The 25,895-nt window shown below is 42.7% G+C and overlaps 2 protein-coding genes across 2 annotated transcripts; one reads left to right on the top strand and one right to left on the bottom strand.

The window, feature by feature from the left end:
* grna (granulin a) lies at positions 1-18,719 on the bottom strand (the record flags this gene model as incomplete). The annotated part of the gene is made up of 19 exons (XM_080856898.1): positions 1-492; positions 826-1,080; positions 2,283-2,525; positions 2,767-3,018; positions 5,892-6,125; positions 6,667-6,900; positions 7,275-7,508; positions 8,239-8,472; positions 9,202-9,435; positions 9,910-10,143; positions 12,179-12,412; positions 14,308-14,405; positions 14,588-14,716; positions 14,836-14,986; positions 15,398-15,504; positions 16,763-16,847; positions 17,360-17,488; positions 17,820-17,963; positions 18,573-18,719. The coding sequence occupies 19 exons, from the start codon at positions 18,717-18,719 to the stop codon at positions 349-351; spliced, it is 3,522 nt and encodes a 1,173-aa protein (XP_080713024.1). The 3' UTR covers positions 1-348.
* Positions 18,720-20,059: 1,340 nt separating this feature from the next.
* On the top strand, positions 20,060-25,571 carry ifi35 (interferon-induced protein 35). The gene is made up of 10 exons (XM_080856904.1): positions 20,060-20,166; positions 20,935-20,977; positions 21,058-21,129; positions 21,213-21,371; positions 21,681-21,797; positions 22,018-22,162; positions 23,330-23,439; positions 23,749-23,935; positions 24,194-24,303; positions 25,054-25,571. The coding sequence occupies exons 2-10, from the start codon at positions 20,960-20,962 to the stop codon at positions 25,261-25,263; spliced, it is 1,128 nt and encodes a 375-aa protein (XP_080713030.1). The 5' UTR covers positions 20,060-20,166; positions 20,935-20,959; the 3' UTR covers positions 25,264-25,571.
* Positions 25,572-25,895: the final 324 nt, after the last annotated feature.

Here is a 25,895-nt window from a genome sequence, read left to right as displayed (position 1 = left end):
TTAGAGTAACTAAGTTCAAGTACAAACAGGAACTGTCTATGATGAACTTGGCAGCAACCACTGTGTCCTGAATGCTGGTTAAATTGTTACCCATGTGGGAAATGTAACATTGGCAACGTTTTAGTGGAACTGAAACGAGTAGGCTAATGTTTAAACTCTTACTTCCTATGTTTTGATTAAGTGCAAGATTATGGAAGGCTCCCAAATGTGTAGAAATTACTGTGAACTTAGGGTTGACCCAAACATATATTGGTACTCCTCTCTGGCCAAATCAGAAAAATGGATATAAAGTAAATGAACTTGTTTGTGTGTAAAATGTAGAGCCCATACAGGCCTCTCTCATTGTTTTCAAAAGACAAGTGCTCTTTTCTTCTTTGAGAAGAAGACCTGCCAGTTATCTTTGTGGAACCTGGTGGACTGACTGCAAGAGCCTGCCTCATCGCAACTGTAGCCTGCTGGACAGCAGTGCTTCTTGTCAGTACAGCAGGTGGCCTGAGAGGACACAGGAGGGAGAGGAAAAGAAAGTGAGAGGGAGGGAGAGAGAGAGAGAGAGAGAGAGAGAGAGAGAGAGAGAGAGAGAGAGAGAGAGAGAGAAAGAGAGAGAGAAAGAGTTAGAAATCATACAGAGATACAGAGTTTACCTTTGATGTATTTTATATAATGAAAGTACTGAAAAGTCTTTTCTAATACTGACCAAAATTAATTGTGTGGCATCACCAAGGTAAATTTGTGGAATTATCGTAATATTTATTTCACACAGATTACCCACCCCTGAGTGGTAGTGTGTCATAGAAGGAAAACAGTTGCCGTTCTGCAGTTATGTACCTTTGGAGCCGGGCAGCAGCCCCAGCCTTCCTCGGCCCTGCAGCACGTCTCTTTATCGTCGCAAGAGAACGCATCATCACACTGGACCTCCGTGTCCTCATGCAAGTTAATAGGCTTTTCTGGTTCCTGTTCCATGACCCTGATCAGGGGCAGCATCTGAACTTGAAACAAAATTGACCTCTGGCAGGACCCAGCCTTCAGGTTACAGGTGTATCCCAGTGGGCAGCAGTGAGCCTGGTCTGAACAGCACACAGCCTGGGAGAGTGTGATGAGAGAGAGATGAAAATTCAATGTTCAATTAAAAGTCGAGCCATTCACTTTCACTAAACTCACACTGATAAAAAAGCACAATGGCTCCTCTTACACTTCACCCATTCAGAACGCTATCTTATCAAATAGCCTGTTAAGTGTAGTTATCTTGTAGTAGGCTATACAGTTATTTTATCCCGGTTATACAATAGCACTATATCTACGTTTAGTATGACACTTTCCTTTGCAAATCGTGCCATCCCCACAAAACAGCATTCCAGGCAATGAGGTTGATGACCATATGCTATAAATAGTAGAGTAGATTAAAACATATTCCATGTGACCAATATAGACTTGTGTCGATCCTTCACCTGTCTGTTCTGTTGGTACAGTCCTAAGCTCTAGCTTTGTATTTTGCATTATAACACGGGTAGATGGAATTATAACACGGGTAGATGGAATCCACCATTCTGAGAGTGAGTTCCGGGGTGTGCTATATTCAACGGTATAGTAACTGTACGAACTGTTTTCATCTACCTGAGCGTTCCATATCAGTGCGCACTCAAAAGAAAATATCTAACCAAGATGGCGGCGTGTTGTGGCTAATGTAGTGGGGAATGTTTCATGTGAATTAAGCTATCTACACGACTTTTTCTATGTCTAAATTGACTCGGTTAGTTGTTTCTGTGCTACACGAATGTTGCAGAGTATTGTAAGTCTTTACTGAAAGTCTCGAATATTATTTGTAGGTGACTGCAAACGCTTAGACCAAAAACCCATTGAAACACACGTAGCTTTTGTGCTAGGCTTACAGACGTGAAGTTCCCAATGCTATTTGTCTGTTACATAGCAACAGCCACACAAAGGGGGACTATTTTCTCTTGGCTACTGAAATGCGATACACAATGTTTGGTGACTAGAACTTTTTTGTGCTGAAAGGCAGCTTATCGTTTATAATTAAATTTTACTTAATATTTATAAAGTCGCTGGCAACCGTGTTATAAAAGCAATAAGGTACTCGAGTCAGTACGGTATCGTCAATAATGTACTTGTTCGAGGGTTTGCCCTGCGCGTCGGGCCTAACAACTCCCTCGAACAAGTACATTATTGACGATACCGTACTGCCTCTCGAACCTTATTGCTTAATCATCACGCGCCGCACAAACACACACACGCACGCACGCACGCACGCACGCACACACACACACCTCAGTCAGTGGGCAGCAGCCCAATTTCTCATTGGAGAGCTGGCAGCAGCTGGAGCCAGAGGGGCAGCTGCTGTGAGAGGCACAGGTCACCGCGGCAACAGATTCACTTGGGCTGGAAGGGCTCTGTGCGGGCAGCTTGTTGTACCAGGGGATGATGACCTCTCCTTTAATGCAGGTGGTCGTGTCCATATCACACCTATAGCCAGGTGGGCAGCAGTGCTCGCCATCCTCACAGCATAAGGCCTGAGGGGAAGAAAGGGTCAAGGCAGAAAGGAGGAGAGAAAAAAAGAAGAGAGGGAATGTTCTTTGTTTTATTTTGGCTACATTTGTTCACTGTATCCCGGGTGACTATGTATGTTCTGTGTTAGAGTGTGTGTGTGTGTGTGTGTGTGTGTGTGTGTGTGTGTGTGTGTGTGTGTGTGTGTGTGTGTGTGTGTGTGTGTGTCTGTGTGTGTGTGTGTGTGTGTGTGTTGAACATGCTCACATTGGGCAGTGGACAGCAGCCCCATGTCTTCTCCTTTTTCATGAAGCAGCAGGTGTTGCGGTCGGGACAGGAGGTTGAGGTGTCACACTGAGCATGGAGCGTCGGCGTCTTCTTTACCTCAGGTGACACGGCAGTTGCAGTCAGCTTTGTGAATATGGGCACAGGCCCGGTGGCACTCAAGCAGGTTTGTGCCGCGACGTCACAGGTCGTCCCCTTCGGGCAGCAGTGAATATTGTCTTCACAGCAGACAGCCTAGAAAAAATATTACATATAAGAATGTATAATATATACTATACAGCCACACAATGGTTCCACAAAATAAGCCAAATGAAAGACCCTCAAGCACAACTCATGTCCCCATGTACAGTCAAGCCAGAAGGTCTGCACACCCCGTTAACCTTTGCCACGTTTTATTACGTTACAGACATATTCTACAATAGATTGAGCTAACTTTTTGTTTAAAAATTCTACACAAAATAGCCAATAATGACAAAGTGAAAACAGGTTTTTAAACATTTGTGGGTATTTACAAAAATATCTAAATGTAAAATATCAAATGTACACAAGTGTGTACACCCTTTGATATGACACCAAAAAGAGAGCTGAGGTGTATATTTTGTTTCCAAATTGATTGGACATGATTGGGGATTGACAACACCTGCTTATATGGGCCATTCTACCGAATTGGTGCAAAGTCAGGTCGGAAATATTTTGAATTCTTTTATGTTTTATTCCCAAAACTTTGTCTGTATGTATATTGTACCATATCTAAAGTACACATATCTAGTAAAAGAACAGTCAATTTTTATATTGTATTTTCAGAATGTGTTGGAATGTTTTTCCTCTTCCAAAAATTGTCACTACCGAAACATCACATTTACTATAGTAAAAAAGTATTATCATTGACCTGTTCAGATTTTGTTTCCTTCCCTTCTCTTAAGAGTATTTTTACAAATATTTCTTGAAGGTTTTCACAATGAAATCCATAAAAATGAAATTTTTACCAAATTTTCAAGTTCAATTTATACAATTCATGAAAATCTAAGTGCAATATTTCTTTGTAAAATGCAAAATACTGATCATATTGATTCCAGAGTTGTTGATTGATGAAATTGAACATACATTAATCCAATCAGTATCATAACATTTTAGTTGATTACTCAATATACTTCATTTTTTACAAAACATCCAGTGTTTCGGTAGTGCTGCACTGTTTCGGTAGTGACATCCAGTGTTTCGGTAGTGACTGCACTGTTGGATGGATGTTCATTTCTCTCCCAAAATCATCCAAAAGGTGCTCTGGGCCGCCCTTTAGTCCACACAACACATTTATTTAAAAGTTATGGGATTGAACTACTTACCATTTCATTTTGTCACTACCGAAATCATCTGGTCACTACCATATGTTTCGGTAGTGACTGTTTCGGTAGTGACAATTCTAGCTAACTTTAAGCATAAATAAAGAATTCTAGCAAGCACACGGCTTGCAAACACATATTTGAAGAGGTGAACACACATACAAACATAAGATTTTCCATGAAACCCCAAAAGGTTTACTTAATTGAAGAAAACATGCGTTTCGGTAGTGACAATTCTTAAGGTTACACGTCGATTTTCAGACTTTGGAACACATTTATATAAAAACTATGGGATTTAGCTACTTACCATTCAACCATGAGGGACAGAGATGCAGTGTCAATGCATGGTCAAAAATGCAGAGTCGTGGCTAAAACACAGGGTCAGCCAATGGACTAAAACTCTTGTGTTTCGGTAGTGACATGAAAACTAGGGACATGATTTTTTGAGTATAGAAAATTGATTTAAAAATTAAACCCACAATAAATCTAAATATTCCAAGTTCTGTTTCAACCCAATCATAAAGATCTTTGAAATTAAATCATTGAAAAAAATCAAAAAAAATTTAAAAGGGTTATTTAAAGGCATTGAAATTTAGATGTCAGGGTTGGGGACAGCTACTTCCCAATAGAAAGTACCCTATAAATGATGATTTTGTATATATTTAGCTTATCACTATCTCATGTAATGCATTGGGTTTATATAGACCATAACATTTTCTAATTAAATATCTATGCCTAAATACCTAATTGTTTTGTTAATAGTTTTTATTGTTGAGGGACTGCATATTACACGAATTCGGTAGAATGGCCCATATAAGATTCAACTGTTGATAGTTCATGCCAGAGCAAACTCCAAGCCATGGGGTCAAAGGATTATCTGCAGACATCAACAGGATTGTGTTAAGGCATAGATCTGGAGAAGGATACGGAAAAATCTCTGCAGCTTTACAGGTCCCAAAGAGCACAGTGGCCACTATCATTCCTAAATGGAAGGAGTTTGGAACCACCAAGACCCTTCCTAGACTTGGCCGCTAGGCCAAACTGAGAAATCAGGGAAGACGGGCCTTGGCCAAGGAGGTGAGCAGGTACCCAAGGGTCACTCTGCCGGAGCACCAGCGTATCCTTGTGGAGATGGGAGAACCTTTCAGAAGATCAACCATCCAGGCAGCACTCCACCAATCAGGCCTTGATGGTAGAGTGGCCATATGGAAAAGGCTCATCACAACCCGTTTGGAGTTTGCCAAAAGGCACCTAGAGGACTCTCAAACCAGGAGAATCAAGATTCTCTTGTCCATTGAATTTTTTGACCTGAATACCAACTGTCTCATCTGGAGGAAACCAGCTCATCCCCTTGAGTGGCCCAGCCAGAGCCCAGACCTGAATCCAATTGAACATCTGTGGAAAGAGCTGAAAATGGCTGTGTACCGACATCCCAATCCAACCTGACGGAGCTTGTAAGGATATGCCAAGAGGAATGGGCAAAATGAGTACGTAAGTAAAATTGCATATTTTCTAAAAACCTGTTTTCACGATGTCATCATTGGCTATTGTTTATAGATGTTTGAGGCAAAAAGTCTGTTACGTAATAAAACTTGGAGAAGGAGAAAGGGGTGTGCAGACTTCCCGGCTTGACTCTATATACAGGAGTGGGATAAAGGGTGCATAGGCACATAATAAGCATTAGCAATGCAGATGGAACAATGCAAACATAGTTGGGTAGGAGGATGGACTTCATGTAAGGTGTGGCTTTTGGTGTGAGATCATTACCTCAGCCAGGGGGCAACAGGCCCACGCTCCTGTTGCATCCTTGCAGCAGGTGGTACCGTCTTCGCAGGCATAACTGGGGTCGCATGTTACATTATTTTCTTTGGGTGGCAAGGCCAAGGCTGGCAGCTTAGTCAACATGGGCACAGGACCCTGGGCGCTCAGGCAGGTGTCATGCGCCACGTCACATGTGGTCCCTTTCGGACAGCAGTGAATATGGTCCTCACAGCAGACAGCCTATAAAAGATACATTGGCACATAAGACTTTCAGAAGGAAGGATGCAAAGCAGGGACGTTCACAGGAATTTTGAAGGGCAGTTGCTCTGCCCTGGAAAAATGGGGCAACACGTTAATTTTTGTCACCACCGCTGCCACGCCCCCGCCCCCTGGACGCATATTTTGCCTATATCATTTTAAACTCTCACTTACCACCGCTGCCACGTCCCCGTCCCCTGGACGCATATTTTGCAGATATCATTTTAAACTCTCACTAACCGCCGCTGCCACGCCCCCGTCCCCTGGACGCGTATTCCGCGATTATTTTATCTAGGCAAACATGAAGTTCTGCAGCCGTAAATATATTTCCTTTAGAGGGGCTACTTCAGTCGAGGAGGGCAAACGGGCAGTTGCCAGAGCAACCTTAGCCCCCTCCTGTGCACGCCGCTGATGCAAAGACACGCTTGGGAAGCATGCAAACAAAGCTGTGTGGGACTTGTGTGGTTTGTTGCAGAGAGGATGGACTTCATGTAAGGTGTGGCTTTTGGTGTGAGATCATTACCTCAGCCAGGGGGCAACAGGCCCACGCTCCTGTTGCATCCTTGCAGCAGGTGGTACCGTCTTCGCAGGCATAACTGGAGTCGCATGTGACATTATTTTCTTTGGGTGGCAAGGACAAGGCTGGCAGCTTAGTCAACATGGGCACAGGACCCTGGGCGCTCAGGCAGGTGTCATGCGCCACGTCACATGTGGTCCCTTTGGGACAGCAGTGAATATGGTCCTCACAGCAGACAGCCTATGAAAGATACATTGGCACATAAGACTTTCAGAAGGAAGGATGCAGACACCCTTTGGGCCGAAACACACCAAACGCTTTTCTAAAAACGTGACGCTAGCAAAACCATTGTTTCCTATGGAAGGTGCGCCTTTCGTCTGCTCCTCTTATCTGCCGGGCGCCGCGTCTTTCAAGCGTTTTTTAGGTGCGCTTAAAAGTTGAAATATTCTCAACTTTTCAGCGCAAGTCGCGGAGGCGCACTACTCATCAATGACACAGTCAGTCCAGGCAGGTTATACACACAGCATGCAAACAATGCTGTGTGGGACTTGTGTGGTATGTTGTAGAGAGGATGGACTTTATGTAAGGTGTGGCTTTTGGTGTAAGATCATTACCTCAGCCAGGGGGCAACAGGCCCACGCTCCTGTTGCATCCTTGCAGCAGGTGGTACCGTCTTCACAGGCATAACTGGAGTCGCATGTTACATTATTTTCTTTGGGTGGCAAGGCCAAAGCTGGCAGCTTAGTCAACATGGGCACAGGACCCTGGGTGCTCTGGCAGGTGTCATGCGCCACGTCACATGTGGTCCCTTTCGGACAGCAGTGAATATGGTCCTCACAGCAGACAGCCTATGAAAGACGCATTGGCAAGTGTTAGATTTAAGAGTCGATTTAGGAGTACTCATAACTTCACATAATATGACTACATCTCAACAAATCCCTGCCAGTTAGTTTGCATAACACCAGGCCACCGCCATCAAGGTGGCACCTGGCCTTTTGTTTATGCTGAGGAGCCATCAGACATGGTTTCTGGCTTTTGTGTGTCTTGGAGACAGAGACATAAGGTGGCCTTTGTCTTCAGCCATGACAAGATGGCTGAAGCCAAAAGGTTATTAGCATTTATATGGCCATACCTGGCTATAGCCCCAGTCAAGCTTGACATCCAGACATACCCAACACCTCCCCTTTACATCACTTGTTATTTCCACACTATAAATGCTTGTACATTTCTGTAATGAATGAGAAGAAGAAGCAGAAGACCAACTCGTCAGCAGCAGACGTGCCTCGTGCACGCTTGAGCTGTATGGAGCTGACCGAGGCAGGTGTCTGAATAAACACATTCTTTTGCTAAGCCGTCTTCTACAAGTCTGTTATTCTGAACAAGCTAACTTGAACCAAGCGTGGGCATCCAATGAATTTGCCAGAGAAAAGCACATTCTTTCACACATAAGACTTTCAGAAGGAAGGATGCAAAGACACCTTTGGGAAGCATGCAAACAAAGCTGTGTGGGACTTGTGTGGTTTGTTGTTGAGAGGATGGACTTCATGTAAGGTGTGGCTTTTGGTGTAAGATCATTACCTCAGCCAGGGGGCAACAGGCCCACGCTCCTGTTGCATCCTTGCAGCAGGTGGTACCGTCTTCGCAAGCATAACTGGGGTCGCATGTTACATTATTTTCTTTGGGTGGCAAGGGCAAGGCTGGCAGCTTAGTCAACATGGGCACAGGACCCTGGGCGCTCTGGCAGGTGTCATGCGCCACGTCACATGTGGTCCCTTTCGGACAGCAGTGAATATGGTCCTCACAGCAGACAGCCTAAGAAAGACGCATTGGCATGTGTTAGATTTAGGAGTCGTTCTCATAACTTCACATAATATGACTACATCTCAACAAATCCCTGCCAGTTAGTTTGCATAACACCAGGCCACAGCCATCAAGGTGGCACCTGGCCTTTTGTTTATGTTGAGGAGCCATCAGACATGGTTTCTGGCTTTTGTGTGTCTTGGAGACAGAGACATAAGGTGGCCTTTGTCTTCAGCCATGACAAGATGGCTGAAGCCAAAAGGTTATTAGCATTTATATGGCCAATTGGCCATACCTGGCTATAGCCCCGGTCAAGCTTGACCTCCAGACACACCCTACACCTCCCCTTTACATCACTTGTTATCTCCACACTATAAATGCTTGTACATTTCTGTAATGAATGAGAAGAAGAAGCAGAAGACCAACTCGTCAGCACCAGACGTGCCTCGTGCACGCTTGAGCTGTTTGGAGCTGACCGAGGCTAGTGTCTGAATAAACACATTCTTTTGCTAAGCCGTCTTCTACAAGTCTGTTATTCTGAACAAGCTAACTTGAACCAAGTGTGGGCATCCAACGAATTCGCCAGAGAAAAGCACATTCTTTCACACATAAGACTTTCAGAAGGAAGGATGCAAAGACACCCTTGGGAAGCATGCAAACAAAGGTGTGTGGGACTGGTGTGGTTTGTTGTTGAGAGGATGGACTTTATGTAAGGTGTGGCTTTTGGTGTGAGATCATTACCTCAGCCAGGGGGCAACAGGCCCACGCTCCTGTTGCATCCTTGCAGCAGGTGGTACCGTCTTCGCAGGCATAACTGGAGTCGCATGTTACATTATTTTCTTTGGGTGGCAAGGACAAGGCTGGCAGCTTAGTCAACATGGGCACAGGACCCTGGGCGCTCTGGCAGGTGTCATGCGCCACGTCACATGTGGTCCCTTTTGGACAGCAGTGAATATGGTCCTCACAACAGACAGCCTACAAAAAAGCATTGGCACATAAGACTTTCAGAAGGAAGGATGCAAAGCAGGGACGTTCACAGGAATTTTGAAGGGCAGTTGCTCTGCCCTGGAAGAATGGGGCAACACGTTCATTTTTGTCACCACCGCTGCCACGCCTCCAGCCCCTGGACGCATATTTTGCCTATATCATTTTAAACTCTCACTGACCACCGCTGCCACACTTCCGTCCCCTGGACGCGTTATCCGCGATTATTTTATCTAGGCAAACATGAAGATCTGCAGCCGTAAATATATTTCCTTTAGAGGGGCAACTTCAGTTGAGGAGGGCAAACGGGCAGTTGCCAGAGCAACCTTAGCCCCCTCCTGTGCACGTCGCTGATGCAAAGACACCCTTGGGAAGCATGCAAACAAAGGTGTGGTGGACTTGTGTGGTATGTTGTTGAGAGGATGGACTTCATGTAAAGTGTGGCTTTTGGTGTAAGATCATTACCTCAGCCAGGGGGCAACAGGCCCACGCTCCTGTTGCATCCTTGCAGCAGGTGGTACCGTCTTCGCAAGCATAACTGGGGTCGCATGTTACATTATTTTCTTTGGGTGGCAAGGGCAAGGCTGGCAGCTTAGTCAACATGGGCACAGGACCCAGAGTGCTCTGGCAGGTGTCATGCGCCACGTCACATGTGGTCCCTTTCGGACAGCAGTGAATATGGTCCTCACAGCAGACAGCCTATAAAAGATACATTGGCACATAAGACTTTCAGAAGGAAGGATGCAAAGACACCCTTTGGGCCGAAACAAACGCTTTTCTAAAAACGTGACGCTAGCAAAACCATTGTTTCCTATGGTAGGCGCGCCTTTCGTCTGCGCCTCTTATCCGACGCACGTTGCGTCTTTCTAGCGTTTTTTAGGTGCGCTTAAAAGTTGAAATATTCTCAACTTTTCAGCGCAAGGCGCGGAGGCGCACCGCTCATTAATGGCACAGTCAGTCCAGGCAGGTTACGCACGCAGCATGCAAACAAAGGTGTGTGGGACTTGTGTGGTATGTTGTTGAGAGGATGGACCTCATGTAAGGTGTGGCTTTTGGTGTGAGATCATTACCTCAGCCAGGGGGCAACAGGCCCACGCTCCTGTTGCATCCTTGCAGCAGGTGGTACCGTCTTCGCAGGCATAACTGGAGTCGCATGTTACATTATTTTCTTTGGGTGGCAAGGACAAGGCTGGCAGCTTAGTCAACATGGGCACAGGACCCTGGGCGCTCAGGCAGGTGTCATGCGCCACGTCACATGTGGTCCCTTTCGGACAGCAGTGAATATGGTCCTCACAGCAGACAGCCTATGAAAGATACATTGGCATGTGTTAGATTTAGGAGTCGTACTCATAACTTCACATAATATGACTACATCTCAACAAATCCCTGCCAGTTAGTTTGCATAACACCAGGCCACAGCCATCAATGTGGCACCTGGCCTTTTGTTTATGCTGAGGAGCCATCAGACATGGTTTCTGGCTTTTGTGTGTCTTGGAGACAGAGACATAAGGTGGCCTTTGTCTTCAGCCATGACAAGACGGCTGAAGCCAAAAGGTTATTAGCATTTATATGGCCATACCTGGCTATAGCCCCGGTCAAGCTTGACCTCCAGACACACCCTACACCTCCCCTTTACATCACTTGTTATTTCCACACTATAAAGGCTTGTACATTTCTGTAATGAATGAGAAGAAGAAGCAGAAGACCAACTCGTCAGCAGCAGACGTGCCTCGTGCACGCTTGAGCTGTATGGAGCTGACCGAGGCTAGTGTCTGAATAAACACATTCTTTTGCTAAGCCGTCTTCTTCAAGTCTGTTATTCTGAACAAGCTAACTTGAACCAAGCGTGGGCATCCAACGCATTCGCCAGAGAAAAGCACATTCTTTCACACATAAGACTTTCAGAAGGAAGGATGCAAAGACACCCTTGGGAAGCATGCAAACAAAGGTGTGTGGGACTTGTGTGGTTTGTTGTTGAGAGGATGGACTTCATGTAAGGTGTGGCTTTTGGTGTGAGATCATTACCTCAGCCAGGGGGCAACAGGCCCACGCTCCTGTTGCATCCTTGCAGCAGGTGGTACCGTCTTCGCAGGCATAACTGGAGTCGCATGTTACATTATTTTCTTTGGGTGGCAAGGACAAGGCTGGCAGCTTAGTCAACATGGGCACAGGACCCTGGGCGCTCTGGCAGGTGTCATGCGCCACGTCACATGTGGTCCCTTTCGGACAGCAGTGAATATGGTCCTCACAGCAGACAGCCTACAAAAGATACATTGGCACATAAGACTTTCAGAAGGAAGGATGCAAAGCAGGGAGGTTCACAGGAATTTTGAAGGGCAGTTGCTCTGCCCTGGAAGAATGGGGCAACACGTTCATTTTTGTCACCACCGCTGCCACGCCTCCGCCCCCTGGACGCATATTTTGCCTTTATCATTTTAAACTCTCACTGACCACCGCTGCCACACTTCCGTCCCCTGGACGCGTTATCCGCGATTATTTTATCTAGGCAAACATGAAGATCTGCAGCCGTAAATATATTTCCTTTAGAGGGGCAACTTCAGTTGAGGAGGGCAAACGGGCAGTTGCAAGAGCAACCTTAGCCCCCTCCTGTGCACGTCGCTGATGCAAAGACACCCTTGGGAAGCATGCAACCAAAGGTGTGTGGGACTTGTGTGGTATGTTGTTGAGAGGATGGACTTCACGTAAAGTGTGGCTTTTGGTGTGAGATCATTACCTCAGCCAGGGGGCAACAGGCCCACGCTCCTGTTGCATCCTTGCAGCAGGTGGTACCGTCTTCGCAAGCATAACTCGGGTCGCATGTTACATTATTTTCTTTGGGTGGCAAGGCCAAGGCTGGCAGCTTTTTCCACATGGGCACAGCACTCTGGACGCTTTGGCAAGTGCCATGCGCCCCATCACAGGTGGTCCCCTCTGGGCAGCAGTGAAAATGGTCCTCACAGCAGACAGCCTACAAAAAAGATATAATATTATAACACATCACATACAATAATGTATAATATATAATATACAGCCAGACAATGGTTTCACAAAGGAAGGCTGACTCTCCGAGTTGCATGCACAATGCAAGTCCCATACATATAAAGGACTGGTCTGGGAGCACTATGTTGTGGTGCTGGATTCTTTTTCTGGTTCAGGTAGAACCTCAGGATTGTTGTCAAAGTGCTTCTATTGTGTGGAATGTGATGCGAGTTAATCCAAAACTGATCAGACCCCTAAAAGGTGTTTTAACATAGATTTAGGACCATTTAAAAAAAGGTCCAACGTATCTGCCTGCATTGTCACAATGGCCATCAGGAGTATGGAGTTAGAAGGTTGCCAGAACGTCACAAACCAACTGATTAAGTTTTACAAATACCGCACGATTTGCAAACAAACAGAATGTTAATTATAAATGCCCCACGATTTGCAAGTATGCAAGCAAGTTTCTGATTTGCTAGACACTAAACAGTCTGGAGTGGTCATTCCACTAAAATTTCTCTTTTATCTGAGACTGAAGCATTGAGAGTAGCAAAAGCCTCTGCTAAGTCATCAGTTCTGATTTGACTAGACTTGACAGCAGCCTTTGACACAGAGAACAATAACCTCCTGATCTCTGCGCTGTCCAAAATAGGAATTTCTGGAAAAGCACACAGTTGGATTGAATCGTACCTCTGTGGATGTACATTCAGTGTTTCTTGGCAGGGACAGGTATCACAATCTCATCACCTATCCACTGGTGTACCTCAGGGATCTGTACTTGGACCCCTCATATTTTCTATCTACACCAAATACTTAGGTGAAATCATCTGTTCCAATGGGTTCTCCAATCACTGTTACGTTGATAACACTCAACTGTACTTGTTCTTCCCCAGGATGACTCCACAATATTGGCTGGAATTTCTGCATGCCTCAGTGATATTTAAGTTTGAATGAGGGATCGACACCTTCACCTTGCATTCCCAGTCAATCCGGCTAAACAAAATATTACACGTGATTTATGCTTTTGCAGATTTCTGCTGTGGCAGATCTGCAAAGTGCCTGTTTTTGTTTACTCTGAGCTGAGGCCATTTTTCACCACTTTTCTTACACATTGTGTTAAAAAAATACTGTATGCTGTTAGTGCATTTTAATGATTTTGCAGTAGTTGTAGTAGTGTTGCAGTGACTTTATACTTCAAGTGTTTCAGCCGCATCTGACTAAATGATGTAGACTGCTTATTTGTTTGCCTCCAGCTAGATACCCTTGCTCCTAACTATCTATATAATGTAGCCAGCAAGAACATATCAGTTTAAGTAACTGGTCAAGTTTAGCACTTTGGTAGTAAGTTGTAACAATATTCACAGACTCAAATTCCTGGGATCAAAAAGTCATAGCCCTACTTGATGTGAGGGGATTCAAGATTCTATCCTGGTCTGCAATGTCAGTGGGTGCTACCAGGGAAAAGACTTCCCAATCGTTTTGCAGCTGTGTCCTTACTAAAGGTTACTTTGGACCCAGAAAGATCTTAAAATAGGACCCAGGTTGAAAATCCCAAAGTTTCCCTTTGACATCCTCTTCTATGTTTAACTAAACCAAATAGCAATTGATTGACATTCTAAAGAATGCGTCACAATAGTCAAATTCAATTCAATTTAAAATTCTTGATTTGAACTATCCTTTATTTGTTTGCAAGTAGTAGTTTTATTATTAAAACATTTTTTGAAAGATGTGTCTTATATATGCACAGGCACATTGTGTTTGATGGAGATGAGAGGTGATGAGAGGTTTTGTATTTGTAAGGCATGGTGAGCATATTTGCAAACATTCGGTTTGATTGTGACGTTCTGGCAGCTTTCTAACACCATAGCAGTGGATACACAGTACCTTTGGCAGAGGACAGCAGACCCATTCATTCTCTGCAGTCTTACAACAAGTGTTGGCATCTTCACAGGCCACTGTGTTATTGCAGGGAACGTCCTTACCTGTAGGGTAGACAAAGAGAATGTCTGAGACACATACAGTATATGTTTCCAGAGTCTGTATATATCAATCACTTTTATGAATGACGCCCCAAACCATTCAAATGGCTAATGCTTAACCACAATCTTCCTCAACAGGACCTCGGATTTGAATGTGTGTGAATGTGAGCAGTGAAAAAGCATACTCGTTGCTATATTGCTGGGTTGGGTAGCCATCTTAGCAGCGGCATTTGGCTGGGTTGATGTTGTCTCAGGCTCAGCAGTGACAGCCTCGGTCGTTGATGTCTCAAGTTTGGCTTCTGTTGTGGTTTCACCTTTTAGGAAAAGCAACCAAAAATGTACATGAAACCAGGTTATACAAACCAAGTTAGTACATTAGCCTTGAATCACTGAGATAAGATTAATAAGAGTAGTGTGGTGGGGAGTAGCTCACGGTCATGGTCCTCCCAGTCTGCTCTCAGGCGGGCAGGAAACTTAGCCCACATTGGCATGTGCTGATTGGTGGAGGATATGCATTTAGAGTTCTTTATATCACAGCTGCTGTCCTCGGGGCAACAGTGTTCTTTATCATCACAGCAAACCGCCTAAAGGGCAAGAGAAGAGTGTCAAATTGAACAGCTCATACATAATAGACACTAACACCTTACACTTAGCTGGCATTCACTGATCACTGCTCCTGTATAGCACTTGCATACTCATATAGACTAGTAACAGCCACGGTCATGATCAGCATTAGACAATGGGATAAAAATAGATATAGGGAAATCCCAATCTTTCTTCTTTTTATTTAACAGTTTTACAAACTGTTGTTTCAAACGAGACATTCTTCTATTCTAAAGATACATTTTAAGGAGGGTTTTAACCTCTCTAAAACAACTAGACAAGGCTATTATTTTCTCCAATAGGTGAATGCTATCTACCCAAATCTTACAGTAACTGAAAATAAAATCAACCATCGTTAGTTCTTTTGTGTGCCCATTACGCCCTGTACATACCCGGGGAAAGGGGCAGCACCCCCAAACTCCATCTGAGGACTGGCAACAGGAGGCACCCTGTGGGCACTCAAACATGCCATCACTGCATATTACAGCCACCACAGGCTCTGTGGACACAAACACACAGCCATGACAGTAAATGTCCCTCTATAGAACAACATGAGCTCCAGGGACAGAGTTGGTACAACTTGGCAGGGAGGACATGCCAGAACAAAGAACAAAGATGTGGTGCTGATATGCCTAAACTTGTCTTGATGCTGGTGACAAACATGCCAGCCTTACTAGTCATCTGTGGTTTAGACTGTTAAGACACATCACTCTCTTTGATTTTCCACCTGGTCTCAAGTCTGGTTGTGAGAAACACGCTAGCCTCACTCTTAAAGCCTCATAAGGTGCCCTTTCTTGGCCTGGTAACACATCTTATGAGAGTGATCAGACAAAGATGTTCTCCCCATACTCATACCACGCTCTCACTTCTTCTTTCAGCTAACCACTGCACTGGTTGATCTGCTTCCACTGTGGAGAGGGCTCTGTTTTTGGTCACCCTGCTACCCTGCTTCTTGTTTAAGCTTCACTGTCACTGTAAACACAAACTTAAAATGCTCCAGTACATTAACTTCCTTATTGTGTTGGGGAAGGCAAGCACCTGGAACTTGAAAATCAAGTCAGATTTCTTTAAGGTGAATAACAAAACATTCAACATTCTCCCAACAGGCGTTAAGAAGCATGTGCTCTTCACCACATAGTTCGTTTCACTTTCACTGGTTACTTTCTTACACTAAATAACCTTCAGTAATCACTTCCTCTTCAGACAGAACAATCACATGCTTATTGTGATCACATGTCAGAAACCAACATCACAGCAGCTTGTCAAAGAAATCAAGCAGACTTGTATGAATGAAAGATCAAGGAAAATATGGCTTGCCGGTTTAACAGCACCCAAGAAGGTTATTGTACAAGTCTGGGTGCCACTACACAATTTATCTTTCGAACATTGGTTGAATACGCTTTTGGGCAATCTTTTTCTTGAATTTTCCTCTGCCAAGGTAAATGGTGCAACCCCACAAACACTTAGAACCTGGAACAATGGCATGTCCAAAGTGAAGGACATTATAATAAAAAATAACTAATTTGAATGTGAGACCTGTTGACAACAGTGTGCTTTGTTGATATGATTTGTTATATAAATATATATCTTATGTGAGTAGGGGGTGGGGGGTTATGGCATGTTTGGGATATGTTATGACATATATGCTTAATAAGAATATATGAAATATTGTTATCCCAATTGTAAACCGATAAAACAAATATTCTAAATAACTAAAAATAATATATAAAGCAGGATAACAACTCATTAGGTCTGACCTTGTGGCTGAATGCAGGATTTCCCATCAGAACTGCACTCAAGACCTTCAGGGCAGCAGTGTTTTCCATCTGCACACACAATGCCCTGCAGACAAACAAAACAAACAAACAATCAATCAATCAAAAGACTGTTAACCGATCCATCTTGTCATGTACATTTTCCATAAACAAGGACTCTTCATATAACAATGCCATTCGTTACCTGAAGGAATATACACAGCGTTTATGTCACAGTGGTTCTAAATGCCTGGCTACACCCACCTATTGCTCCCAGCTCAGTTTTCAATGGAATAACAGTGAAGTGAATTTGTGTCTGATCCTACCACCCCATTTATAAATAGCAGTGACAATGTACTTCAATTGAAAATTTATTTTCACTGACGTCTGACCCAAATATTTCTTCACTAGATTGCTCGGCACATTTGGGCATTACATTTTATTTTGCATATTTCTTCCTGGACAGTTACTCCAGAATGCAACCTACTCCATGGATTTGGCATTCTTGTACACCGTAAAACCATGTGTTACCAAAGCCCTTCTAGGCTGACCTGGGCCATTCTATGGCTGGACTGTGGTGCTGCATAAGCAACCTGGTACCTGTGCAATGGGACAGCATCCATAGGTGATGGGCAGCTTGACGCAGGAGAACTCAGCGGGACAGAAGGTCTTGTCTGGGCACACCACAGCATCCATGTTTACAGGAGAGACAGAGATCACCCGCAGAGACTGAAGGAGATGAGAGGAACCGCTGTCAATCAAGCTGGCAGAAATTTTACAAGACTTTATTTACATTATTTTCTTTGTTGCAGATTCCCATTAGATGAGCATTCCTTGACTTCACTATGCATTTGATCTCTGTAGCCTACAGTCATCTAATGATTGGGAAGGACAGCCGTGGATGCTGAATTGACCTGAAGAGTCAAACGATTGTGAATGTATCCTGACATTAATTTGAGCAGATGAGCACTAAGAATAAAATGTATGTGTGATGCGCATAAAGACTTGGAGAGGAGCCACTGTTTATTAATGTCATACACAAAGATATTCTTATTCGTACTTTTAAGAGGCTGGACTGTCGGCTTGCAATCCTCTCTGTCCATGGTAGTGAGTGAGTGGCGTTGACACATCTTGAGTTCCCCTCCTCCATTTGGCATATAGTGTGTTCAGGGCAGCAGTGCAGATGATCATCACAGCACTCACCCTGCACAGACACACACAAGCCACAATACAATGGCATAATTTGATTATCAAGGACGAATCATGTGTAGGTTAATGCTAGAGTGTAATCCACTGTGTAAATGAGAAGTAAAATGAAGTAATAAAGTAATCTAGAGCTAAGTGATTGTAAAGGATGCAAACACTGCATTCAGTGTCTAGAGCCTTTTCGTTAGAGCACAAGTAATCGTACACTTATCAGCAAGGTGAGTATTCAAATTCGTATCTGAACATTTGGCTGTGTGACTTCGAGAGAATGAGTATTGAGAGGAACAACTTTGGCAGCTTCTAACATATTGAGGTTTGTAAATGTTCTAAAACTAATGAAAAATAAAGCCCAGAGCAGACTGAACTACACAGGGAAGTACAAAGAACTCTACACAGCCTAAGCACAGTGTTGATAAGGACTAGGTGTAACTATGACTACACCTTGTGTAGACCTCTATTCAAAGGAAAGACACATTTCATCAGTATTCCTAGGAATCTTCATCCAGAGCTATTGCATCACACACTTTGCAGTTAGCTACAGTATTTTGGGCAACATTATACACTACTACCATTACTTCAACTACTCATTTTTGGCAGTGTGACTCACTTGGTGATGAGGACAACAGCTGTACTCTCCAGTGGGACCTTGACAGCATGTGTGTCTCTCCTCGCACACATCTCTGTCAGGGCACATAGAGCCGATGGAGACCACCAGGGCCTGTACGGCCAGCAAGACTACAGCCTCTTTCAGCATCTGTAGGCTAAACAGAGAGAGAAATGAAACTAGAGAAAGGGATGTAAATTGGGTGGAGGATTTTTCATGATTTACTGACTTGAGATAAGTAGGAAGTTACTAACTGATCAGATTTTTTTATATATTGTCTCTCTCACTTCTGCTTCATGTTTTTAAGTTAAGGCTATCAGGATTTTTTTCTTGTCAGGTGATCAGCATCTGTGTCGTCTTGTTCTCTTTTTTAAAATAGAATCTATCCCCCAGTGGCTGAAACATCTAAAATTACAGAAAATCATTAGGCTGTTACGTTTAAAAGATCTATTCTATGATCTATGATCTATGAATATTCAGTCGAAGAAAATGGTAACATGGAGATCTTGCGAATAATTTTCTCCTTTTATCAGACATTGGGCCAACTTTCACTTTGCACTTTTCCCTATGAAAGCTCCACAACTTCCCTGTAAAAGGGAAAATGATCAACTTCCTCGTTAGGTATCAAATTCTGGCTGGCCATAGACGTTTTGTAGATAAAAGCGAACAGACGGTATCTTATGTGGCTGAATTGGATTGACGTTTAGCGAAGGAACACTTCAGAGCTACATTACAAACAGTCAATAAGCAGCCTGTCAGTTTCGGCTTAAAATCAGGTACCCTCTTGATACAAGGCCCTCTTGAAAAACGAAAAATGTTTCTTTGCATAAATCTACCTGCATCACCAAACACGTAATGGCTTTTTTCAAGATACAAACTTGCATTGAAGTGTATCGTATAAACAAGATAATTTATTGGCAGTCAATAGTTTAAGATAGATTAAATAATTTACTGTTGACAAATTGTGTGTATATGCTCTATATTCAAGGCTTATCACAATTAATGAGTTTCTGCATTAAACAGTAGCTGTCAATTTGTACCTAATAGATATCAGATGCGCAAGCTTACCTTCACAGGATAGAACTAAACACTACAGCACGAGTTCAACACTTTATGATTTAACACGCCCATTCTGACTGAAGAGCGCTTCCTGAGTCTCTCAGATAGGCTAAACGCCAATCCTCGCAGGTGGGGTCGTGTCCGTTTGTCAGTGTGGGTTTACATCGGTGGAAAGCCCCAAAACACCTGATAAACCCATTCTAGGTCTACTGCACACGCTGATTGCCAGTTAATTTTTTTTTTATAGTGGTTTGCCAGTTAATTTTTTCAGACGTCCAACGTGGTTTTTATTTTTAAACATTGTTAATGTTATCATCAATCTGTAATAAAAATATCTTATAGAAATGTGTAAAACTTATATATAATTTATAATAATAATAATAATGTATTTTAAATTAGTGGCTAGAGTCTTTGCATGTCACTTTAACATTTCGACTAAAAACAGGTTGCGTCAGTGGCAGAGAGAAACTATATGGGTCCTGAAATGAAACTGAAACAACTATCTGGTTCAGTTCAGTGGAGCTGCGTTGTTGGTCACGTAAGTTAAAAACGTAAACATCTTTGAAGATTGGCACTATATAATATGCTACATTTTACATGATGTCAGTAAGAGTATGCTTTTAATACAGCTGGATTCACAACGCAGTAAAGGTGTTTTTTTTAATCGATTTTTCTGGCCACAGTTTTAGAACAGCCCAGGCGAAAGTGGGCTAACTGAATTGTCAATAATCGACTTCAAAATTGATCTGATAATTTGCCTCAAAATAGACATATGTTTAGACCATAAAAGTATGTTTTTAATACAGCTGAATTCACAAAGCAGTTTAAATGTTTTTTTTTTTTTAACGAAGGCATGGTCATGGATTTAGAACCGCCGAAGTGAAAGTGGGCTAACTCAATTGTCTTTCGATCTACTTCAGAATTGATTTGATGGCCTCAAAATAGGCATATATTTAGGCCTATCTACATTCATTTTTTCATAGCAAAAGATTCCTTAAACATGAAATACGTTCCCATCCAACTCTGAACAGCCCTTAGCAGGACAGACAGGATGTTATTAGAACTGATGCGTAGAGTATACGTTTTCTAAATGTAACTTTTTTTATTTTTTTATTTTAATCAGATAGCTGTAAAGGCATTTATGCTTAGTTAAAAGTTATATTATTGGTCAAAATACATTCGTAAAAGCCACACTGGCTACACACAGGCCAACCCAGCTGACTTTGACGTGATAGGCAATATGGTATTGATCTTTGTTAATGAAGAAGAAACATACAATAGAAACAAATGTCATTGCTCTTCACAGGACCCTTAAACTTCAAGGCACTAAAATGATGTCTACCGATGAGGTAAGAGACAATTTAAACCCCAGTGCTTATTGTGAAAACACTGGCTTCCTTGACCGACTGTCACTGGTGTTGTTTTTCAGGCTTTCTCCCTGGTCTCAGGGGGTCCTGAGTTTGATTTGCACAGAGTCCTTAAAGAAATAAGCAAATGCCAAGTAAGCATGTTTATTATTGTACATTTATATGTTGTATACGTGCAGAAATCACAGCCATGTACTTGTTTTTGCCTCCTCCTCAGGCGACATATGAAAATATCCTCAGTGATCAAAAAATGCTTGCTGGGGCCCGCGACACCAACGTGCACTACACCAAAGAGTTCAACCAGCGCTGTGCTACCATGACACCAGCCCTGCAGGCCGAGAGGAAGAAACAAGAAGACATCTTGGAAAAGGAGAAAGTGAGATTGCATGTGGGCTTTACTCTTGTCTGTGACTGACTTTTTTGTGATTGCCAATTTTTATTTGCTTGTATACATTGGTACAGGTTACCAGTCACAGGTCAAAAGCATGAACATGGTATTTGACTCATTGTTACATGTCATTTCACAACCTTTTAAGGCGTTGGGATGGAACACATGCAGCCACAAAGTTCGTTAAAATCCAGTGTGTTGACTGGTTCGTGACCCTCAATAAGCCCAGTTTCAGCCATTGTGAGTCTGATGTAAATGAGCCTCATGTCCATATTACATTAAAACATTTTGCCGCAGAGGAAAGTCACTGCCCAGATGGAGGAACAGCAGAGGCTCAAGTCAGAGATTCGGAATGTGCAGCAGGACATTCAGCAAATGGATGAGACCAGCATTAATCTGAGACAGCAAACAGATGTGAGTGTGACAATGCCACTCTGACTATTAGTCTGGTGCCCTTCAATTTTGGAGAAAAAAAAGCCAGCGTGTGTGTGTGTGTGTGTGTGTGTGTATGTATGGGTATTGGGCTTTGGGTATTTCAGTGTCACTTTTACTCTCAATAACACAGGTAGTAGTTTACAGCTGTCATTACAGTTCCGTCAGAGTTGTCAACGAAGGCCCTTTTGTTGTTGTTCAGGTGTCTACTGCAGTGCCTGAGAGAAAAGTGGTTTTCAAGGGACAAACATCTGATGGGGTGGATTCCTCAGGCTTTGAAATTAAGCCCAGAATTGTGTATCCTATGGAAGGAGGCACTGCACTGATCACCTTTGAGGAGGACACAGGTGAGCAGCATAGTATTCTTTTCTTTTCACAGCAAACTTTATTTATATGGCACATTTCATACCAGGAGGTAACACAATGCGCCTAACAGAAGGAAAAACTCTTGCTCTTGGTGGTTTATATGGAGTTGCTCCCACAGTCTTGAAAAGAAGCCCAGTAAAGAAATAAGTAAACAAACTTGGTGTACAGTATTTCCACTATCAGACGTATTAAGTGTCCAACTTATGGTCCATAGGCATCACAGAAGCATAACAAAAAAAAGCTAGTGAATTGTGATTTTCTAACAATACCACTAGGGAAAGTGGGTGGGAAAAAAATCCAGAACATCTTTCTTTTCCCAAGGATAGTGCCCTGCATGTGCACACACACACCAAATGATTCATTACTCTTGGTTACAAGTGGTTTTCTTGTGAAAAATCGTACCTACTTAACCTCAGTACGAGAGGGCTAGGGCAGAATCTATACCTAATGTAACTTTTAAAACCTGCTGGGTGCTGCACACATGTATGTCCTCTCATCACTTAGAACTGTGCCTGTTATTTTTTTTTATACAGCCGCGGAAAAAATTAAGAGACCCCTTAAAAATTATCAGTTTCTCTGGTTTTACTATTTATTGGTATGAGTTAAAGTAAAGTTAACATTTTAGTTTTATTCTATAAATTACTGACAACATTTTTACCAAATTTCAAATAAAAATATTGTCATTAAGAGCATTTATTTGCAGAAAAATGACAATTGGTCAAAATAGCAAAAAAAATGAAATATTTTCAGATCTCGAATAATGCAAAGAAAACAAGTTCATATAAATTCTTATACTACACAATACTATTGCTTTAACTTTGGAAGAGATCAGAAATCAATATCTGTATATAATAATCAATATTTTTTGTTATTTTGACCAATTGTCATTTTTCTGCAAAAAATTCTATAAATGACAGTATTTGTATTTGAAATTCAGTAGAAATGTTGTCAGTAGTTCATAGAATGAAACAAAAGTGTTAATTTTACTCAAACACATACCAATAAATAGTAAAAAAAGAAAAACTGATACTTTTTTCAAAGTGGTCTCCTAATTTTTTCCGCGGCTGTAGATAGCCACTTTCACCTGATCATTTAGTTTTACTTCTTGCTTTCATTCTTCGCCTTATATTTTGCCCTGTTGTCTCTAGTGGCCCAGAATATCCTTAAGCTGAAGGACCATGAGGTTCAGCTAGAGCAGAAACTCACTCTCAACGTGCAGGCCTTACCCGTACATCTCCTGGTGCCTAGCTATGTGGAGGTACAATAAACACTTTGATGTCATTGCAGTGATACAGTAAGACATACTGTCATTTAGATGTTTTTTATTTAATTTTTTATCTCCATGTTAATTTTGCCATGTGTAAAACACCATTGCTAGTGCCTAATTGTATCTCAATGACAACACCTTGTGGAGCATTGTGTGGATGTGCTATGTCAAGTTTGTTTAATATAAGCAGCTTTAAGCGTATTTACATTGTTTGCATGGCATTTTAAGTGGAAGGACTGCATGGTGCTCTGTTTTGTGTTTGTATATGAGTGCATGTAAACACGTGTCACTGTCTCTCAGCTGGACACTCAGGTATGTCCTCGCCGTGTCCTGGTGTCCAATCTGCCCAAAATGGAGGCTGAGGATCGTATCTTGGACAAACTGGAGATCTACTTCTCCAAGAGAAAGAATGGAGGTGGGGAGGTGGAGGAGGCAGACATGCTGCACGACTCTGGCAATGTGGTCATCACCTTCACAGAGAGCAACAGTATGTACAACTCGGCCCTTGTACACACAAACACACATACACACACACATACACACACACACACACACACACACACACACACACACACACACACACACACACACACACACACACACACACACACACAAAGAGACTTGCTCCTTCTCATTCCATCACACACCTGACAGGTTTTTGAGCAACTTCCTCTTTCATGTAGTGCCTTCTAGTGGACACTCTTAGCTGTACAACATTCAGCTACTCATGACATTTCTCCCCCAGTTGCCAAAGGCCTGACAGATAAGCAGGACCATGAGGTGGAAATGGAGAAAGGGAAAAGGCACAAGGTTAAAGTGACTCCATTCCTCAATGGAAAAATTGCCAACTTTCAGGTAAGTGGAACTCCTGAAACGTGAAATATTGTCCTGTCCAACTCTAAACAGCCCTTAGCATAACAGATGGGGCGTCACAAAAAAACTGCTGCCTCGAGCATTTCAAATCTTTTTGAAGCAATTTTTGCATTTAAATCTTGCAAACAAATAAACAACAGTAGAACCTTAAATGCTTTTATGTTGGCCAAAGTATACCCGTTCGTTCATAAAAGCCACCCTGGCTGCATACAGGCCGACCCAGCTGCCATTAAAGGGATAGGCCTGTGGCATTGATCTCTGTGAAACATGAATGACAAACAAATTGCATTGCTTTTCGCAGTGAAATGTCTCTGATTAGCAGTGTTTATTTATTTAGTTGTTTAGCATTTATTAAGTTGTGGAGAGGCCTTCTCAAAACCTCTCACCTTTATTATTTTGTCTTTTTTGATGGTTGATAATCTCCTCGAGATTTCCACCATATCAAAATCATGAGGTGCTGATTTGAACTTACACTTTCTTTTCAAAAGTTTTGAACCATAGAGAAGAAACTTTGTGAGGCACAGGAAAAAGGAATGGATGCTATAGGAGATTGATGGAAGCTAACTCTAACGCACAAAAGTGTTATTTTAAGCAGAAATCATTATTTCTAACTTTGACAATGACTCGAACTTAGTGTATGTGGTTGATAATAGTACATTTCATGGCAAAAATGGTCCAACTAAGGGCTGAATAGGAGAGTCTTCAGTTTCCCTTTCTATCTCCACACCTCAGATTCGTGACGCAATGTGTCGTCGCACCGTGCTGCTCACGGGCGTACCGGCCATCGCGGACCAGGACAGCTTGCAGGACCTGCTGGAAATCCACTTCCAGAAGACCAGCAACGGTGGGGGAGAGGTGGACGCCATCATCTACAACCCTCTGGGCCAGCACACACTGGCTGTGTTTGACGAGGACTCTCCCACCGAAGCCCAGAGGCAGTGAAATGTCCCAGCTGGCAACGCGCTCTCAGGGTCTGCCAGGGAATATCAGCTGAGTTGCCTGTTGGAGGAAACTTTAGTTATCTCATAATTATGTATGGGGATGTTTGTTTGGGTTATTGTACCTTACATATAACAATATTTTTTCTTTCATTGTGTGCAGATCAATGTGTTTCATTGTTAGATCATTGCTTATACTATGAAGATATATGATAATTTTACTTTCAGTTCTGTACTTTTTTTCAGTGATAATGACGACTATTTATCACTTATAGATTCTCTTGTACAATGTCCAGAATTAAATGATAATCTTGAGTAAACAAAGACTTAATTGCTGTGGGCTTTCTTGCTTTATTTTTTTTCCTACTTCACAAATCACTTTAGAACTAAACGTTTTTAAACCTTTGAAAACAAAGGGGAATTCCAACTGACTATCAAATCAGTCCCAAACATGCAGCAACCAGCAAAAAAATGAATGACGTTGAGATTTTGAGAGGACAATGCCTCAATCTGCAGAAGGAATGCAGTTACACAAGAAAATCTTGGTTAGGCTACAGCTTTGCCACTTGGCCACTATGTAGCGCTGTTTGACAATTAACAGCTCAGTTGGTTATTCTGGGCTATAATGCCATAAAA

This window comes from Sprattus sprattus (genome assembly GCF_963457725.1).
Source record: "Sprattus sprattus genome assembly, chromosome: 18".
Taxonomy (NCBI): Eukaryota; Metazoa; Chordata; class Actinopteri; order Clupeiformes; family Clupeidae; genus Sprattus; species Sprattus sprattus.
Note: the sequence above shows the minus strand (reverse complement) of the source record. Positions and strands in the feature narration are given on the sequence as shown.